This window comes from Patagioenas fasciata, chromosome 1 (assembly GCF_037038585.1).
Source record: "Patagioenas fasciata isolate bPatFas1 chromosome 1, bPatFas1.hap1, whole genome shotgun sequence".
In the NCBI taxonomy this organism is placed as follows: domain Eukaryota; kingdom Metazoa; phylum Chordata; class Aves; order Columbiformes; family Columbidae; genus Patagioenas; species Patagioenas fasciata.
In genome coordinates this window covers 712,754-733,092 of record NC_092520.1, presented here as the reverse complement: position 1 = coordinate 733,092, position 20,339 = coordinate 712,754, and the positions used below count along the sequence as shown (strand labels likewise).

At 52.1% G+C, this 20,339-nt stretch overlaps 3 protein-coding genes across 3 annotated transcripts; all 3 read right to left on the bottom strand.

The window, feature by feature from the left end:
• Positions 1-619: 619 nt before the first annotated feature.
• LOC136099976 (olfactory receptor 52K2-like) lies at positions 620-6,716 on the bottom strand. The gene is made up of 2 exons (XM_065834681.2): positions 6,633-6,716; positions 620-2,305 (listed from the first exon to the last, which is right to left on the bottom strand). Exon 2 carries the CDS (start codon positions 2,185-2,187, stop codon positions 1,174-1,176), a length of 1,014 nt encoding a protein of 337 aa, XP_065690753.1. The 5' UTR covers positions 2,188-2,305; positions 6,633-6,716; the 3' UTR covers positions 620-1,173.
• Positions 6,717-10,163: 3,447 nt separating this feature from the next.
• LOC136099985 (olfactory receptor 52K2-like) lies at positions 10,164-16,044 on the bottom strand. Its single transcript, XM_065834691.2, has 2 exons — positions 15,955-16,044; positions 10,164-11,627 (listed from the first exon to the last, which is right to left on the bottom strand). Exon 2 carries the CDS (start codon positions 11,507-11,509, stop codon positions 10,496-10,498), a length of 1,014 nt encoding a protein of 337 aa, XP_065690763.1. The 5' UTR covers positions 11,510-11,627; positions 15,955-16,044; the 3' UTR covers positions 10,164-10,495.
• A 2,071-nt stretch (positions 16,045-18,115) lies between these two features.
• LOC136099995 (olfactory receptor 52K2-like) lies at positions 18,116-19,114 on the bottom strand. The gene has a single exon (XM_065834703.1). The coding sequence runs from the start codon at positions 19,112-19,114 to the stop codon at positions 18,116-18,118; it is 999 nt and encodes a 332-aa protein (XP_065690775.1).
• Between the last annotated feature and the right edge of the window lie 1,225 nt (positions 19,115-20,339).

The following is a 20,339-nucleotide window of genomic DNA, read 5'->3' as shown; positions in this document are numbered from 1 at the left end:
TCAAGTCCCTTCCCCAGTCTTGTTGGTCTTCTCTGGACCCGCTCCAGCACTTCAATCTCTTTCCTGAGCTGAGGGGCACAGAACTGAACACAACACTCCAGGTGTGGCCTCCCCAACGCAGAGCACAGGGGAAGGATCACTGCCCTTGTCCTGCTGACCACGCTGGTTTGGATACAGGACAGGACACCATTGGCCTTCTTGGCCACCTGGGCACACTGTTGGCTCCTGTTGAGCTTCCTGTCCATGAGTCCCCCCAGGTCCCTTTCTGCCTGACTGCTCTCCATGTCACAGTGTTTGTTGTTCTTGCACCCAGGAGATTCCTGGCTGCTGATCTGGAGCCTTTGGTCAGCTGGGGTCAGATGTCCCAGCTGTGTCCCCCCATAACTTCATGAGCACCCCAGTGCTACTCACTGTTGGGGCAACATGAGGAGCAGAAAAGGCCTTGAGGCTGTGCAAGCAATGAAAACATCCCTGGTTTATCAACACTGTTGTGGCGGTTGACCATGGCTGGACTACAGGTGCCCACCAAGCTGCTCTATAACTCCGCTCCTCAGCACGACGGGAGGGAGAGAATAAGACAGAAAACAAACCAAAACAAAAGCAGCCAACAACTCATGGGTCAGGATAGAGGCAGTTTAATAAAGCAAAATCAAAGACTGTGTGTGGAAGCAAAGCAAAACGGAAGTTTTATTCTCTGCTTCCCATCAGCAGGCCACATGCAGCCACTTCCCAGGAAGCAGCGACCTGGTGTGGCCTCGTAGGTGACCCTGCTTTGAGCAGGAGGTTGGACCAGAGTCCTCCTGAGGTCCCTTGCAGTCAGTTACCTGTGGTCCTGTGACCCCATGTCCCTTGCACCTCTTGGCACAGCTCTGCTGCACATAGAATGATACGCTGATGAAACAGCTGTTTTCCGTGGTTCAGCTGCGGTAGGTCATTTTGTCAGAACAAGTTCAGGTCGTGGCTGCAAAGGTCTTTTTGTTGGGAGATCTGAGGGAGCTGGATCACCCGGAGGTGCTGTGCCAACGTCACTGCCTCACTAGGGATGGGCAGAACAACCAGCTGAAGCCCCTGGTGCTGATCTGGATTCAGTGGGTGCCAACACTTCCTGAGGCACCTGCAGCTCTGAACATACACCGAGAGCCACACCAAGGTCCAGCAGAAGATCTGGCCATTTTAGGGAATGGACTTTGTCTTCATGAGCCCCAGCCTTGGGCCCTGAAGGCCAGACCCAATCCCTCCTGCCATGGGTCTCCTCCGGGAGATCACCCTGCGTGCTCCATCACGAATCTGCTTCGTCCTGATGCCGTAGATCAGGGGGTTGAATGCTGGTGGGATGAGTAGGTAGAGATCAGCCAGCAGGACCTGAATGTAGGCTGGGAGCTCCTGGTGGTATCTCTCCATGTACATGGAGAGCAGCCCAGGGATGTAGTAGAGGGCCATGATGCAGAGGTGTGAGCCGCAGGTACCAAAGGCCTTTTTGTGGGCCTGTGGGGAGGAGAGGCCGAGCACGGCCCGGAGGATGAGCGCGTATGAGATGGTGATGAGCAGCGAGTCGAAGCTGACCACGAAGGTGGGGATGAAGAGGCTGTAGGTGCTGCTGAAGGCAGCGTCCTCGCAGGACAGTCTGAGCACGGCCATGTGCTCGCAGTACAAGTGGTCCACAATGGCCGGGCCGCACAGGGGAAGGCAGCGAATCTGGAAGGTGAGGGGGGCCATGAAAACAACAGCCCTGAGCAAGGTGGCCAAGCCAATGACAACCACAACGGGACTGGTCAGGATGGACAGATACCGCAGTGGGTGACAAATGGCCATGTAGCGGTCAAAGGCCATTGCCACCAGCACCCCTGACTCCATTGCAGAGAAAGCGTGAACAAAGAACATCTGGGTAAGACAGGCACCCAGGCTGATGGTGGTGGAGTGAAACCAGAAGATGCCCAGCATTTTGGGGGTGATGGAGGTGGACATCACCAGGTCAATGACAGCTAGCATGGAGAGGAAGAGGAACATGGGCAGATGCAGGCTGGGATCGGCCTTTATTACGCACAGGAGCGTGCAGTTCCCAACCAGTGTGATGAGGTACATGATGCAGAAGGGGATGGAGATCCAGAGGTGCAGGTGCTGCAGCCCCGGGATGCCCGTCAGGTGCAGCTCCAACAGCGAGGTGTTGGTGGGAAATGAGCCGGACATGTTGGTCGCTGCAGGAGCCTGAGCGAGGAGAGCCCAGGCGCACAAGGACAGCCATCCCCTGGCTCACATCAAAGGTCCATCCAGCCTCAGATCCCACGCCCAGCAGCAAAAGCAGACCCTGGGGGGAGAACATGAGAAAGGAAACATAGCATGATACCTCTCCTCGGTGCCTCCCCAGCTTCCAACAATTTGAAGCTCAGGGACTTCCTGAGCTTGATGTGGTTTCTCCATTATTGTTAACCACACCTCGGAAACCCATCTAGCCTCTTCTGTGCAAAATTTTAGTATCCATACCATAGAATCATAGAATCATAAAATCATAGAATCGTTTGGGTTGAAGGGACCTTCCCAGCTCCCCAGTTCCCCCTGCCATGACAGGGACATCTTCACCAGCTCAGGGTGCTCAGAGCCCCGTCCAGCCTGGCCTGGGATGTCTCCAGGGATGGTTCATCCACCACCTCTCTGCCCAACCTGGGCCAGGCTCTCACCACCCTCATTGTAAAAAATTTCTTCCTCATCTTTTACCAAGGAGCTTGACAAACTAGTGGAACCTTTCGTGAAATCATCCCTTCCCTTTTGCATGACTGACATTCACTGGCATCATTTGACATCCCATAGTTCCTACATCAAAACAGGCAAAGAAGAGTTAGTCAAATCCTTGACCTTCCTTTACCAGCCACCATGGAAATAACTAAACCTCAGGTGATGGAAGTTTTACTTCAGACCTGCAGGAGAACTTTTAACCATTCTATTAGCACCGACTGTTTGATTTCCCATCTAAGTTTCCCCTTTTCTTGCTCTGGATCTAGGAAGACTGAGCTGAAAAGGACTTTCTGGATCACCAAACTGAGTGCCTGTTGCTTCAGGTGTGACAACTCATCTTGCCCAGGAGAACCGGCAGTCAGCACCCTGGGGTATTCTGGTTTCATGCCTCTGCTGAGGACAGTCCCAACCCTCCACCCTGCTCCAACAGCTGGGAAATTACCTCCACTTTCCTCTCTCCATTTGTTCCCACCCAGTTTCCGTCTGTCACCTCTGAAGCTGAATCTGATGCTTTTTCCTCCCTGGCATTTTCACCCCAGCACATCCATAGAACCACATAACCCTCCTCCCAGCCTGACACTGGCTGCGCAAACTCCTCTCTGCTCTTTGTCCCCTTTCACAAGGCCAGAGCTCTGCTCCTGGTCCACAAGGGCTTTTCCTCTCTACACCTTCCTTTAGAGCACCTTTCTTGGCCACGCTTGGCCAGAGGTACAGACGAGGTCTCACCAAGGGGCCTCTGATGATGCACAAGAGTTTCCCCAAGACCAGTCTTTGAAGAGCTCTGCTCTATTTGTGGTTTAAATACTCCCACGATTTTTCGGTCCAGTTGCCCATATGGCTTTCACCTCTTCCCCTCGGGAAAGAGAAGCATTGGGGTTTCTGTTTCCCAGGGCTACAGCTCATCTGTCAACCAAACCAGCTGGTGTTTTCCAGCAGGACCTTGCAGGCAGAGGGCGACGTGTCCAGAGAGCATCACATTATCGAAGGTAGATCTTCCCAGGCCAATCTGACTGCTGCTCTTTCTCTTCTTTTATAAAACACATTCGCGGATCAAAGTGAAGTTTTGAGCTACTGATACTCTCAGAATTGCTTGTTTGGTGGAACACACTCAGGTAGGATGAACGTGAAGAGCAGGAGCAGAGGACTGAGCTGGAAGATCTTCAGAGTGATGTGCCTTGTGGTGGGCACTTTATGGAAAACAAGGGCAAACTGCACGGAGTTCAGAATGAGGACCAAGTTAAGCTGGAGAGCTGAGGTGACTGACTCACCCTGAGAAAAGCCTTGAAGCATCTTAAAGGCTGCAGTGAAGGGGAACGGAAAAATGTGTCCTACGTGTCCTGTGAAAGGAAAGTCAGGGGTCTGAAGCCCTGAAAGAGTAGGAGAAATCCAGTCTAGGCTTAAAGAAAATGTCTCCGATGGCAAAGATAGCAATGTGCTGATGAAAATAAAGCTGCAGTGCCCAAGGAGACAATGCTCTGTTTTCACAGAAGACTGAGCAGGACAAAAATCTATTGGGGACGACCTGAACACAGCCCCTTTCATTGGCAAGGCAGCCAGATGGAATCAGGGTTTGTTCACTCTCTTCTGAAAGGCTTCTGAGGGTGGTGCAGGGGGAGACAGCAGAAACACCTTCAAAACCAAACCCGCACATTCCCTCCCTGCTCCTCCCGCCCACCCCTTCCCATTCCTGAAAGCAAACAATTTATTTAGTTCTAGATCAGATCTTCTGAGATGACCATGTGCAAGCTGGTCTGAGAATTTTCTGTTGCAAGAAGCCACAGTTGCCTTGAAGTTTTTCCAAATATCATAACATTTGTTTGTAGAGAATACGGTCAAGAAGGATGGGAGTGGAGATGGTCATGAGGCCTTTTCCAGGCTATTTTTTTATTATTTTTTCTTCTAATACATACATATATTACATTTATAAGTAAAATATGACAGCAGAATATCCTCTTTGCTGTTTCTATTTGAAATCCCCACACAGATGGATGACCTACCTGGCTTGCTGCTGCAGGTTCATCCAGATCAGTGAGCAGCCATACCCACCTCGCCCACCCCAGCAGCAGCGATGCTGCCAGCCCTGCTGCCCCCAGGAATGTCCCCGGCTGCTCTGACTCTGAGCTTTCAGTGCTGGAAGCATTTGTGAGTTTGCTGAGAGGAATCCCTGGTGTGTCGGTCTCAGGGCTCGAGAAACGAGTCCACACACAAGGGCGTGCGCAGCCGACTCGCTCATTACTGACCAACCCTCTAACTCAGTTCGTTTAATCAAGATGCTGTTGCCAATCCCCTGTTGTGTTTCTCACCCTTGCAGCAGTTTGAACTCTTCCTCGCCCTTTGACGTGCAGCCTTCCAAACACAGGTCCCTGAGCTTGGCAATGCCAGCTCTCTATTTTCAGGATGCTGCATCTTTCCAGGTGCGAATTCTGATTCCAATGGGATGAAGTTCAACCAGGCCAAGTGCCGGGTCCTGCACTTTGGCCACAACAACCCCCTGCAGCGCTCCAGGCTGGCGCAGAGTGGCTGGAGAGCAGTCAGGCAGAAAGGGACCTGGGGGGACTCATGGACAGGAAGCTCAACAGGAGCCAACAGTGTGCCCAGGTGGCCAAGGAGGCCAATGGTGTCCTGTCCTGTATCCAAACCGGCGTGGTCAGCAGGACAAGGGCAGTGATCCTTCCCCCGTGCTCTGCACTGGGGAGGCCACACCTGGAGTGTTGTGTTCAGTTCTGGGCCCCTCAGCTCAGGAAAGGGATTGAAGTGCTGGAGCGGGTCCAGAGAAGAGCAACAAGACTGGGGAAGGGACTTGAGCACAAGCCCTATGGGGAGAGGCTGAGGGAGCTGGGCTTGTTCAGTCTGGAGCAGAGGAGGCTTAGAGGTGAGCTCAGCACTCTCTAGAACGACCTGAAGGGCAGTTCTAGCCAGGGGGGATTGGGCTCTTCTCCCAGGCACTCAGCAATAGGACAAGGGGGCATGGGCTTCAACTCTGCCAGGGGAAATTGAGGCTGGAGATGAGAAAGCAATTCTGTGCAGAGAGAGTGGTCAGCATTCGAATGGCTGCCCAGGGAGGTGCTGGGCTCACCAGCCATGGAGGTTTTTAAACTGAGATTGGCCATGGTACTTAGTGCCACGATCTGGTCAATGGGCTGGAGTTGGACCAAGGGCTGGACTGGATGATCTCTCAGGTCTTTTCCAACCCAGTCCATTCTGTGATTCTGTGAAATGTGGTCTGGGTGTCCTTCCACGGTCTGTGTGACCATGAGGTGGAGCTCCTGGCTGTGTCCATTCTGTAAGAGGCTACAAGTCCTGGGGAGGGATGTCCTGTCCCACACTTGTGCTTTGCATCCTCTAAGGCAACAGTAGAAAGAGTGCAGTAGATAGAAATCATGTCACAGACCAATTCTGGCCACTTTGACCTAAGAGAAACACATGTTGTCTGTGTCTCCTTCTTCTGCAAAGCCGGGCTTTGCCATTGAGAACCCCCTGACCAAGGAGGGCTGGCACTGTGTGGTGAGAGGGCTGCTGGGTGGTGGGCTTCCCTGAAGGGGAGGAGAAGAGCTGCACCAAGCCTGGCTGGGGGTGCCCAAGGGAGGGAAGGTTGGGTGATACTGGTGTCACTGAGACACCCCAAAAGTCAGTTGAGGCAGGAAACTAACTCCAAACAGACTTTATACTAACCAGATCTGTTAAACAGAAACCAACCACGAACGGGTTTATCCAAAATTATTCAGCACTCCAATAACATTCCACAACACAGGTTTGGACACTGGTTCAGAGTTAATTATTACACAACCAACTCAAGCTCAAGGGGATCAGATCACAGAACTCAAGGGTGATCATTCAAGATTAACGTCTTCTCACTCTGTGTCAAAGTGAGGACTCTCATGGGTCCCCAGATGATCACTTACCATGTCAGCAAGGCGCCTCAGTCCGTGGTGAATGATCCTTAGATGCTCATTCTAAGGATGAGAGTCTCCCACTGCAGACCCACTGCTCCAAGGACATCAACGCCATTGGGGTCTTCAGCAGCTCCATTTATACCCCTGTTGAATCTGAGCTGTGGTCACTTATGGGAGTTGTCTAGAAACTTTTCTCAGCCAAGGCTTTTCATTGGTCAAGGGCCCTGTCTGTCAACCGAGGGGCGTGTGCATGACCACAGTGGTCCATCAACCTAGAAGTTTCTGGTGCTTTCAGGGGGTGGTGAGGGGCAGAGTGAGTCTGGCACACGGGGAGAAGATCCGTCATTGGAGGGTGAGTGCACGGCCTGGCAGGCTCCAGGCAAGGCACCTGGCACTGGCCCTTCCAGCCCCAACTTCGACCAGCATGGGAGACTTGGGGTGGAAGAGTCTGGTCTCCAAGTCAGGCGGGAGGATCTGCGCCGTGCTTCAGTGGTTGGGCGCTGGGTGGATGGTGCTTTTCCCGAGGTGGTGGTAGTGGGTACGACTGTGTGCAATCCAGAAGAGCCCAAAGGCAGCAATGTCAGGAGATACTGGAAGAATTGAGTTTGTACCCACCAGCTGGGGTTTGGTGGTCACCACAGCTCTTTGCAACCTTCCCTTCTCCTCTCCAGCTCGGTGCAGGATACGTGCAGGACCTCATATTCTTTCAGAGGCCAGACTTGAGTGCCCTGATTCCCATTAGCTGAAGGCATAAGGAGAGCTGGGACAATAAGTCAGTGTGTATTGTTAGGAAATGAATTTTCATCACAGTTAAAATCTGTTACGGGTTTGCTGAGGAGAACAATAAGAGCTTAGTCCCTGTGCCCTGCTCCCCTACTTTAATCCACGCTCCTGCTCCTCACCTCCCTTGCTTGCAGGTGACCTTATCGTCCTGTAGGCTTTTTTGTAGTTTATGGCTGTGTCGGGTGTTTTTGTAGTTTATGGCCCTGCCCTTTGCATAAAGAGATCTGCATGAAGCAGAGGAGACTTGTGCGATCGCCCTCTCCACCCGCTCTGTGCACCCCATGGCAGACAGCTCCTGCTCCCCCTGGCACAGCGCTGCCCCTGGGCAGGGAGGTGGGATCTCACAGAGGGTCCTCAGCCCCGGCTGCACCATGCGGTACATAGGTGAGGAACGATGCTGGGGAACTGATCATGCACGAGGAAACCACACGTGATACCAAACCTCCAGCAGCTCCAAGGCCTGCCTTTAAGGGTCATTAGCAGAATGCCAGTGAATTAGGAAATAAATCCCTAATTTTCCCTAATTTTTCATCTTATTTTCCACAAAAGATTCTGGGGGAAGTGCAGGTGGGAACCTATGTGTGAGCAGAAGTGCAATGCAAGAGGAACACCATTCTGAAGTGGAGCTTGACAGTCATTCTCCTGTCATCCACATAAAGTTATCCTACCTGGTGTAAGGCAAGCAGGCGCACTTATTTTACAGCAATGACTGGTCTGTGTCAGGCCAAGCACAGCACTGAAGGGACAGGTGGAACGGCCCCAGAGCTCCTCCATCCCAGCTCTGTCCCACTGAGACCCTCTTCTGCCCTGCCCTGTCTCTTCTGGCTCCGCTTCCAGCGCCCCAGCCCTCCCATCAAATACAAATCTTGACAGGAGAGAACAGCACCAGATTTGTTCAGCACAGGGACTCAGCAATGAGGGACATGTGAGATGGCGGAGGGGATGAAGATGTGATGTGCAGGGAGTGTTATTCCTAGAGATGATGTCAGAAAGGGGAGGTTTTCCTAATACGGGGATTTTGTTCTGCATTCCTTGCCCTAAGAGAACTTTGTCCTCAGCCCATGTCCTGTCTCCAGCTCTGCAATCACTGTGTCCCAGAGGAACGTGTGCACACTCTGACATGGAGACGCAGCCTCCAATGCGACCTTGAGTGGTCCCCATGTCAGCTGTCCTGTCCCATGACATCTACTCCAAAGGTGCAATTTCTGCTCTCCAGCACCATGTCCTGCCGAGCAGACGGAACATCTTCAGTAGCCAGGCCACGTGCTGCGGCAGGGAAGCAGTGTTAGACTGTGAACAGGAGCATGTTTTCAAGAAAAACCCTTATATTTAGGTCGTTTTGCTTGAAGTTCACTTCTCTGAGTGGTTGATGTGCCTCAATGGCAGATCAGGAAGTCTAAATACACCCAAAAAAGACCCTCTTCCCAAGGGAGGTCTCCCATGCCTCTCACACACTTTGGAGCCTGTCACGTCACACAGACCGTGGAAGGACACCCAGACCACATTTCACAGAATCACAGCATGGACTGGGTTGGAAAAGCCCTCAGAGCTCATCCAGTCCAACCTTTGGTCCAACTCCAGTCCATTACCAGATCACAGCACTAAGCGCCATGGCCAATCTCAGTTTACAAACCTCCAGGGCCGGTGAGCCCAGCACCTCCCTGGGCAGCCATTCCAATGCTGACCACTCTCTCTGCACAGAATTGCTTTCTCATCTCCAGCCTCAATTTCCCCTGGCAGAGTTGAAGCCCCTGCCCCCTTGTCCTATTGCTGAGTGCCTGGGAGAAGAGCCCAATCCCCCCTGGCTAGAACTGCCCCTTGGGTCGTTCTAGAGAGTGCTGAGCTCAGCTCTAAGCCTCCTCTGCTCCAGACTGAACAAGCCCAGCTCCCTCAGCCTCTCCCCATAGGGCTTGTGCTCAAGTCCCTTCCCCAGTCTTGTTGCTCTTCTCTGGACCCGCTCCAGCACTTCAATCTCTTTCCTGAGCTGAGGGGCACAGAACTGAACACAACACTCCAGGTGTGGCCTCCCCAGTGCAGAGCACAGGGGAAGGATCACTGCCCTTGTCCTGCTGACCACGCTGGTTTGGATACAGGATAGGACACCACTGGCCTTCTTGGCCACCTGGGCACACTGTTGGCTCCTGTTGAGCTTCCTGTCCATGAGTCCCCCCAGGTCCCTTTCTGGCTGACTGCTCTCCATGTCACAGTGTTCGTTGTTCTTGCACCCAGGAGATTCCTGGCTGCTGATCTGGAGCCTTTGGTCAGCTGCGGTCAGGTGTCCCAGCTGTGTCCCCCCACAACTCCCTGAGCACCCCAGTGCTACTCACTGTTGGGGCAACATGAGGAGCAGAAAAGGCCTTGAGGCTGTGCAAGCAATGAAAACATCCCTGGATTATCAACACTGTTGTGGCGGTTGACCATGGCTGGACTACAGGTGCCCACCAAGCTGCTCTATAACTCCGCTCCTCAGCACGATGGGAGGGAGAGAATAAGACAGAAAACAAACCAAAACAAAAGCAGCCAACAACTCATGGGTCAGGATAGAGGCAGTTTAATAAAGCAAAATCAAAGACTGTGTGTGGAAGCAAAGCAAAACGGAAGTTTTATTCTCTGCTTCCCATCAGCAGGCCACATGCAGCCACTTCCCAGGAAGCAGCGACCTGGTGTGGCCTCATAGGTGACCCTGCTTTGAGCAGGAGGTTGGACCAGAGTCCTCCTGAGGTCCCTTGCAGTCAGTTACCTGTGGTCCTCTGACCCCATGTCCCTTGCACCTCTTGGCACAGCTCTGCTGCACATAGAATGATACGCTGATGAAACAGCTGTTTTCCGTGGTTCAGCTGCGGTAGGTCATTTTGTCAGAACAAGTTCAGGTCGTGGCTGCAAAGGTCTTTTTGTTGGGAGATCTGAGGGAGCTGGATCACCCGGAGGTGCTGTGCCAACGTCACTGCCTCACTAGGGATGGGCAGAACAACCAGCTGAAGCCCCTGGTGCTGATCTGGATTCAGTGGGTGCCAACACTTCCTGAGGCAGCTGCAGCTCTGAACATACACCGAGAGCCACACCAAGGTCCAGCAGAAGATCTGACCATTTTAGGGAATGGACTTTGTCTTCATGAGCCCCAGCCTTGGGCCCTGAAGGCCAGACCCAATCCCTCCTGCCATGGGTCTCCTCTGGGAGATCACCCTGCGTGCTCCATCACGAATCTGCTTTGTCCTGATGCCGTAGATCAGGGGGTTGAATGCTGGCGGGATGAGTAGGTAGAGATCAGCCAGCAGGACCTGAATGTAGGCTGGGAGCTCCTGGTGGTATCTCTCCATGTACATGGAGAGCAGCCCAGGGATGTAGTAGAGGGCCATGATGCAGAGGTGTGAGCCGCAGGTACCAAAGGCCTTTTTGTGGGCCTGTGGGGAGGAGAGGCCGAGCGCGGCCCGGAGGATGAGCGCGTATGAGATGGTGATGAGCAGCGAGTCGAAGCTGACCACGAAGGTGGAGATGGAGAGGCTGTAGGTTCTGCTGAAGGCAGCGTCCTCGCAGGACAGTCTGAGCACGGCCATGTGCTCGCAGTACAAGTGGTCCACGATGGCCGGGCCGCACAGGGGAAGGCAGCGAATCTGGAAGGTGAGGGGGGCCATGAAAACAACAGCCCTGAGCAAGGTGGCCAAGCCAATGACAACCACAACGGGACTGGTCAGGATGGACAGATACCGCAGTGGGTGACAAATGGCCATGTAGCGGTCAAAGGCCATTGCCACCAGCACCCCTGACTCCATTGCAGAGAAAGCGTGAACAAAGAACATCTGGGTAAGACAGGCACCCAGGCTGATGGTGGTGGAGTGAAACCAGAAGATGCCCAGCATTTTGGGGGTGATAGAGGTGGACATCACCAGGTCAATGACAGCTAGCATGGAGAGGAAGAGGAACATGGGCAGATGCAGGCTGGGATCGGCCTTTATTACGCACAGGAGCGTGCAGTTCCCAACCAGTGTGATGAGGTACATGATGCAGAAGGGGATGGAGATCCAGAGGTGCAGGTGCTGCAGCCCCGGGATGCCCGTCAGGTGCAGCTCCAACAGCGAGGTGTTGGTGGGAAATGAGCAGGACATGTTGGTCGCTGCAGGAGCCTGAGCGAGGAGAGCCCAGGCGCACAAGGACAGCCATCCCCTGGCTCACATCAAAGGTCCATCCAGCCTCAGATCCCACACCCAGCAGCAAAAGCAGACCCTGAGGGGAGAACATGAGAAAGGAAACATAGCATGATACCTCTCCTCGGTGCCTCCCCAGCTTCCAACAATTTGAAGCTCAGGGACTTCCTGAGCTTGATGTGGTTTCTCCATTATTGTTAACCACACCTCGGAAACCCATCTAGCCTCTTCTGTGCAAAATTTCACTATCCATACCATAGAATCATAGAATCATAAAATCATAGAATCGTTTGGGTTGAAGGGACCTTCCCAGCTCCCCAGTTCCCCCTGCCATGACAGGGACATCTTCACCAGCTCAGGGTGCTCAGAGCCCCGTCCAGCCTGGCCTGGGATGTCTCCAGGGATGGTTCATCCACCACCTCTCTGCCCAACCTGGGCCAGGCTCTCACCACCCTCATTGTAAAAAATTTCTTCCTCATCTTTTACCAAGGAGCTTGACAAACTAGTGGAACCTTTCGTGAAATCATCCCTTCTCTTTTGCATGACTGACATTCACTGGCATCATTTGACATCCCATAGTTCCTACATCAAAACAGGCAAAGAAGAGTTAGTCAAATCCTTGACCTTCCTTTACCAGCCACCATGGAAATAACTAAACCTCAGGTGATGGAAGTTTTACTTCAGACCTGCAGGAGAAATTTTAACCCTTCTATTAGCACCGACTGTTTGATTTCCCATCTAAGTTTCCCCTTTTCTTGCTCTGGATCTAGGAAGATTGAGCTGAAAAGGACTTTCTGGATCACCAAGCTGAGTGCCTGTTGCTTCAGGTGTGACAACTCATCTTGCCCAGGAGAACCGGCAGTCAGCACCCTGGGGTATTCTGGTTTCATGCCTCTGCTGAGGACAGTCCCAGCCCTCCACCCTGCTCCAACAGCTGGGAAATTACCTCCACTTTCCTCTCTCCATTTGTTCCCACCCAGTTTCCGTCTGTCACCTCTGAAGCTGAATCTGATGCTTTTTCCTCCCTGGCATTTTCACCCCAGCACATCCATAGAACCACATAACCCTCCTCCCAGCCTGACACTGGCTGCGCAAACTCCTCTCTGCTCTTTGTCCCCTTTCACAAGGCCAGAGCTCTGCTCCTGGTCCACAAGGGCTTTTCCTCTCTACACCTTCCTTTAGAGCACCTTTCTTGGCCACGCTTGGCCAGAGGTACAGACGAGGTCTCACCAAGGGGCCTCTGATGATGCACAGGAGTTTCCCCAAGACCAGTCTTTGAAGAGCTCTGCTCTATTTGTGGTTTAAATACTCCCACGATTTTTCGGTCCAGTTGCCCATATGGCTTTCACCTCTTCCCCTCGGGAAAGAGAAGCATTGGGGTTTCTGTTTCCCAGGGCTACAGCTCATCTGTCAACCAAACCAGCTGGTGTTTTCCAGCAGGACCTTGCAGGCAGAGGGCGACGTGTCCAGAGAGCATCACATTATCGAAGGTAGATCTTCCCAGGCCAATCTGACTGCTGCTCTTTCTCTTCTTTTATAAAACACATTCACGGATCAAAGTGAAGTTTTGAGCTACTGATACTCTCAGAATTGCTTGTTTGGTGGAACACACTCAGGTAGGATGAACGTGAAGGGCAGGAGCAGAGGACTGAGCTGGAAGATCTTCAGAGTGATGTGCCTTGTGGTGGGCACTTTATGGAAAACAAGGGCAAACTGCACGGAGTTCAGAATGAGGACCAAGTGAAGCTGGAGAGCTGAGGTGACTGACTCACCCTGAGAAAAGCCTTGAAGCATCTTAAAGGCTGCAGTGAAGGGGAACGGAAAAATGTGTCCTACGTGTCCTGTGAAAGGAAAGTCAGGGGTCTGAAGCCCTGAAAGAGTAGGAGAAATCCAGTCTAGGCTTAAAGAAAATGTCTCCGATGGCAAAGATAGCAATGTGCTGATGAAAATAAAGCTGCAGTGCCCAAGGAGACAATGCTCTGTTTTCACAGAAGACTGAGCAGGACAAAAATCTATTGGGGACGACCTCAACACAGCCCCTTTCATTGGCAAGGCAGCCAGATGGAATCAGGGTTTGTTCACTCTCTTCTGAAAGGCTTCTGAGGGTGGGGCAGGGGGAGACAGCAGAAACACCTTCAAAACCAAACCCGCACATTCCCTCCCTGCTCCTCCCGCCCACCCCTTCCCATTCCTGAAAGCAAACAATTTATTTAGTTCTAGATCAGATCTTCTGAGATGACCATGTGCAAGCTGGTCTGAGAATTTTCTGTTGCAAGAAGCCACAGTTGCCTTGAAGTTTTTCCAAATATCATAACATTTGTTTGTAGAGAATACGGTCAAGAAGGATGGGAGTGGAGATGGTCATGAGGCCTTTTCCAGGCTATTTTTTTATTATTTTTTCTTCTAATACATACATATATTACATTTATAAGTAAAATATGACAGCAGAATATCCTCTTTGCTGTTTCTATTTGAAATCCCCACACAGATGGATGACCTACCTGGCTTGCTGCTGCAGGTTCATCCAGATCAGTGAGCAGCCATACCCTCCTCGCCCACCCCAGCAGCAGCGATGCTGCCAGCCCTGCTGCCCCCAGGAATGTCCCCGGCTGCTCTGACTCTGAGCTTTCAGTGCTGGAAGCATTTGTGAGTTTGCTGAGAGGAATCCCTGGTGTGTCGGTCTCAGGGCTCGAGAAACGAGTCCACACACAAGGGCGTGCGCAGCCGACTCGCTCATTACTGACCAACCCTCTAACTCAGTTCGTTTAATCAAGATGCTGTTGCCAATCCCCTGTTGTGTTTCTCACCCTTGCAGCAGTTTGAACTCTTCCTCGCCCTTTGACGTGCAGCCTTCCAAACACAGGTCCCTGAGCTTGGCAATGCCAGCTCTCTATTTTCAGGATGCTGCATCTTTCCAGGTGCGAATTCTGATTCCAATGGGATGAAGTTCAACCAGGCCAAGTGCCGGGTCCTGCACTTTGGCCACAACAACCTCCTGCAGCGCTCCAGGCTGGCGCAGAGTGGCTGGAGAGCAGTCAGGCAGAAAGGGACCTGGGGGGACTGATGGACAGGAAGCTCAACAGGAGCCAACAGTGTGCCCAGGTGGCCAAGAAGGCCAATGGTGTCCTGTCCTGTATCCAAACCGGCGTGGTCAGCAGGACAAGGGCAGTGATCCTTCCCCTGTGCTCTGCATTGGGGAGGCCACACCTGGAGTGTTGTGTTCAGTTCTGGGCCCCTCAGCTCAGGAAAGAGATTGAAGTGCTGGAGCGGGTCCAGAGAAGAGCAACAAGACTGGGGAAGGGACTTGAGCACAAGCCCTATGGGGAGAGGCTGAGGGAGCTGGGCTTGTTCAGTCTGGAGCAGAGGAGGCTTAGAGGTGAGCTCAGCACTCTCTAGAACGACCTGAAGGGCAGTTCTAGCCAGGGGGGATTGGGCTCTTCTCCCAGGCACTCAGCAATAGGACAAGGGGGCATGGGCTTCAACTCTGCCAGGGGAAATTGAGGCTGGAGATAAGAAAGCAATTCTGTGCAGAGAGAGTGGTCAGCATTGGAATGGCTGCCCAGGGAGGTGCTGGGCTCACCAGCCATGGAGGTTTTTAAACTGAGATTGGCCATGGCACTTAGTGCCACGATCTGGTCAATGGGCTGGAGTTGGACCAAGGGCTGGACTGGATGATCTCTCAGGTCTTTTCCAACCCAGTCCATTCTGTGATTCTGTGAAATGTGGTCTGGGTGTCCTTCCACGGTCTGTGTGACCATGAGGTGGAGCTCCTGGCTGTGTCCATTCTGTAAGAGGCTACAAGTCCTGGGGAGGGATGTCCTGTCCCACACTTGTGCTTTGCATCCTCTAAGGCAACAGTAGAAAGAGTGCAGTAGATAGAAATCATGTCACAGACCAATTCTGGCCACTTTGACCTAAGAGAAACACATGTTGTCTGTGTCTCCTTCTTCTGCAAAGCCGGGCTTTGCCATTGAGAACCCCCTGACCAAGGAGGGCTGGCACTGTGTGGTGAGAGGGCTGCTGGGTGGTGGGCTTCCCTGAAGGGGAGGAGAAGAGCTGCACCAAGCCTGGCTGGGGGTGCCCAAGGGAGGGAAGGTTGGGTGATACTGGTGTCACTGAGACACCCCAAAAGTCAGTTGAGGCAGGAAACTAACTCCAAACAGACTTTATACTAACCAGATCTGTTAAACAGAAACCAACCACGAACGGATTTATCCAAAATTATTCAGCACTCCAATAACATTCCACAACACAGGTTTGGACACTGGTTCAGAGTTAATTATTACACAACCAACTCAAGCTCAAGGGGATCAGATCACAGAACTCAAGGGTGATCATTCAAGATTAACGTCTTCTCACTCTGTGTCAAAGTGAGGACTCTCATGGGTCCCCAGATGATCACTTACCATGTCAGCAAGGCGCCTCAGTCCGTGGTGAATGATCCTTAGATGCTCATTCTAAGGGTGAGAGTCTCCGACCGCAGACCCACTGCTCCAAGGACATCAACTCTATTGGGGTCTTCAGCAGCTCCATTTATACCCCTGTTGAATCTGAGCTGTGGTCACTTATGGGAGTTGTCTAGAAACTTCTCTCAGCCAAGGCTTTTCATTGGTCAAGGGCCCTGTCTGTCAACCGAGGGGCGTGTGCATGACCACAGTGGTCCATCAACCTAGAAGTTTCTGGTGCTTTCAGGGGGTGGTGAGGGGCAGAGTGAGTCTGGCACACGGGGAGAAGATCCGTCATTGGAGGGTGAGTCCACGGCCTGGCAGGCTCCAGGCAAGGCACCTGGCACTGGCCCTTCCAGCCCCAACTTCGACCAGCATGGGAGACTTGGGGTGGAAGAGTCTGGTCTCCAAGTCAGGCAGGAGGATCTGCGCCGTGCTTCAGTGGTTGGGCGCTGGGTGGATGGTGCTTTTCCCGAGGTGGTGGTAGTGGGTACGACTGTGTGCAATCCAGAAGAGCCCAAAGGCAGCAATGTCAGGAGATACTGGAAGAATTGAGTTTGTACCCACCAGCTGGGGTTTGGTGGTCACCACAGCTCTTTGCAACCTTCCCTTCTCCTCTCCAGCTCGGTGCAGGATACGTGCAGGACCTCAGATTCTTTCAGAGGCCAGACTTGAGTGCCCTGATTCCCATTAGCTGAAGGCATAAGGAGAGCTGGGACAATAAGTCAGTGTGTATTGTTAGGAAATGAATTTTCATCACAGTTAAAATCTGTTACGGGTTTGCTGAGGAGAACAATAAGAGCTTAGTCCCTGTGCTCTACTCCCCTACTTTAATCCACACTCCTGCTCCTCACCTCCCTTGCTTGCAGGTGACCTTATCGTCCTGTAGGCTTTTTTGTAGTTTATGGCTCTGTCGGGTGTTTTTGTAGTTTATGGCCCTGCCCTTTGCATAAAGAGATCTGCATGAAGCAGAGGAGACTTGTGCGATCGCCCTCTCCACCCGCTCTGTGCACCCCATGGCAGACAGCTCCTGCTCCCCCTGGCACAGCGCTGCCCCTGGGCATTGGTTCAGGGGACAAAGCGATGATGTGTCACCCTGGTGCAGTGCAGCACGTGCAGAATTACAGGGTCTGCAGAGAGGAGAACCGGTTTGCTAAAGCGCCATATCCACAGGAGCAGGATCTGACAGGAGTTCGGGGGCAAGTGAAGACTTGTGAAAACCTGGAGTTTCTCAAAATCCCGTTACAGGTGCCTATGTGTTTAGGCAGGAGACACGGTAGAGAAAGTTAGGGAGTCCCATCAAAGTGTCGGAAAAAAATGTGTTTGACCAGCATTTCATGGCTGATGATGTTTTGGTGTTTCTAATAATAAAGGAAATAATAAAGAAAGTAATAAAGAAAATAATATTAATAATATTAATATAATAATAATAATAATAATAATAATAATAATAATAATAATAATAATAATAATAATAATAATAATAGAAGAACATTATCTTACTTGACACTGCAGGGTTTCAGTGTGACTTGTGGACCTGTTCTTGAATGAGCTGAGTTTTTGTGTTGGTTGCAAACGCATCCAAGACAGAGTTAGGAGGAAAAGAAGATCTGTTTAGGCCAGCATCCAGATGAGAGTGTGAGTGAGTGTGTGTGTGTGTGTGTATGTATGTGTGTATGTGTGTGTGTGTGTCTCCATGTGTTCACTAGTCAGTGAATAAATGAAGAGTTACAGATTGGCTGGAAAAGGTATGTGTGGAGGATGAACCCACAAACAGACTTTAATTCCCAAAGGGGTGACAGTCTTATATGGAGAGCAGAGATGAAGAGGAAAGCCATGAGGTGATACGGGTGTGAGGAGGACAGGTACAGATACAGTTGGATGCAATTTATCTTTGCATTCTGAAGAGGAATGTAGAATTCACTCTATAAACAGAATGCTTCATCAGTCAAAGTTTCCATGGTGCTCCCATCTTTCAGGGTTTGGCCAAGATGATGGAAGGATCGTCCAGCTGTTCCAGCAAACAGTTTTGAAAGCTTTTTCTTTGCTTTCCAAACATGCTGCTGCTGTTCCCTGGTCCCAACCCCTTTCCATCCCACCTGGCATTAGCAATGGGCTGAGGTCAGGACCTGGACGGGATCCCTTTCTGGCGGAGCAGGCTCAGCACCAGCTCTCGGATCTGCTTGGTGCTCATCCCGTAGATGAGCGGGTCGAGCATGGGAGGCACCAGCAGGTAGAGATCAGCCACCAGGATCCGGAGGTGAGCAGGGATGCTCTGGCCCCAGCGGTCAGTGTAGAAGGAGAAGAGCCCGGGTGTGTAGAAGAGCAGGATGACAGCAATGTGGGAGCCACAAGTGCAGAAGGACTTCAGACGAGCCTCCCTGGAGGAGAGGCCTAGGACCTCCCTCAGGATCAGTCTGTAGGAGACAACTATGAGGACGGAGTCTGAACCCACCACGATGGTGGCAACTGTGATGCCATAGATGCAGTTGGGCCGCGTGTCCCCACAGGCCAGCTTCACCACGGACATGTGCTCGCAGTAGGAGTGGTCAATGACGTGCGGGCCGCAGTAGGACAGGCTGGCCACCATGAATGACAAAGGGATGATGATGGCGGTGCCACGGCCCACAGCAACCAAACCCAGCTTGGCAGTGGTGGGACCAGTCAGGATGGCAGAGTAGTGCAGGGGCTTGCAGATGGCCAAGTATCGGTCAAAGGCCATGGTGAGCAGGACCCCTGACTCTGCTATGGAGAAGCTGTGGATGAAGAACATCTGGGCCACACAGCCCTCAAAGTTGATCTCATGGGAGTGGAACCAGAAGATGCTGAGCAGCTTGGGCATGGTGGAAGTGGTGAGCACAAGGTCAATGGCAGCCAGCATGGAGAGGAAGTAAAACATGGGCAGGTGCAGGCTTGGGTCCATCCAAATGGCCAAGAGGACTGTGGTGTTCCCCAGCACTGCCATGAAGTACATGGTGCAGAATGGGAAGGCAATCCAGAACTGAACATCCTCCAGCCCAGGGATGCCTGTGAGGATGAAGGACAAGGGACTCGAGTGGTTTGAGTAGGACATGAGACACTGCTGCAGAGCTGGAAGGAAAGACACAGGAGCAGTTGGCATCGAAAGGGTGAGGAATGAGCTGTAGTAGACACTGTGAGGGACTCCAGGCACAGGCAGACTACCCCTGCCTGTCTTCTCAGGCACACAGACCTGTGGTCAAATCCTCCTGCCTCTTATCCAGGTACACTCAGGCCAAACACTGGCAAGATGCAAACACACATGGTCTTAGCCTGAACATGCGGGAGATATCGCTCCTCACATCCCAGTCTGGCACTGGCTGTTGTCCCCAACCCTCCACTCCATAGTTCAACACATACAAATAGAAGTTGAGTACCTTTAGTTGCCATCAGTACAAAACCTAACGTGGGACAAAACCCAGAATTCTTTGAGTCTGTGGCTCAGCAGGACTGTGGTCACCCACACAGCTCTGCGGATGTGAACCGTGTCTTCTGCTGGGCTGGTGTGCCCCATCTGATCCCCACCTTGGGAAACCGCAGCAGGTGTGTATTTCCAACATCAATGTTGTCGCCTGGAGCGTTTTTTGGAAGGATCGTCCACTAGATCTGTGGCCTGCTTTGGGACAGCACTGCCACCTGCGGGCTGCTCCTGCTGGAGCCAAAATCCAAACCACCTTGCTGGAGTGCCTCTCTGAGTGGACATCCCACCTACAGGGTCCTGCCTCCGGCATCAGGAAGGAAAAACAGCCTGGTCCCTTCCAGCACTAACCCCGCCATGGTGCCTTCACCTCCTGACCCTCAGCCCTTGCCGAAAGAATGAAGCCCCGTGAATTGTCCCTTTTTTACATGAAAAACAGGCTCAGAAGGGTTAAATCGCCTGCTGGCAGTATGGGAATCAGATGAAAGTTTCTCAGGCACTTGTACCTTCTGTTTTCCCCAACACACCGAAGGGCCAGACTTCATCTCCTTGACATTCCAGGCATTTGACTTGCTTGGCCCCTAAACAGTTTCATCACCCCCCAAACTTCTTTGAATCCTCCAGATGACACAAACCAACAGGCATTTCAGTCTGTTTCTAGTCATTGCTTTTTGTGATTTAAGGCCAAATACTGCGAAGCCAGTATCGTGAAAATGCTGCCAAGACTTCATTATTTATAACAGTTTATTGCAAAGAGGACTCTGTTTGCAGCGCAGTCAGTTGCTTTGGCTGTAAATTCAGAGAGGCAAAGCCACAGCTGGCACAAGCCAGTCCAACAGGAAATGTGTCTCATGCCAGAGTTATTTGTTTGGAAAGGGTAAACACATCTGAGATCCTGTAATCCAGAGCT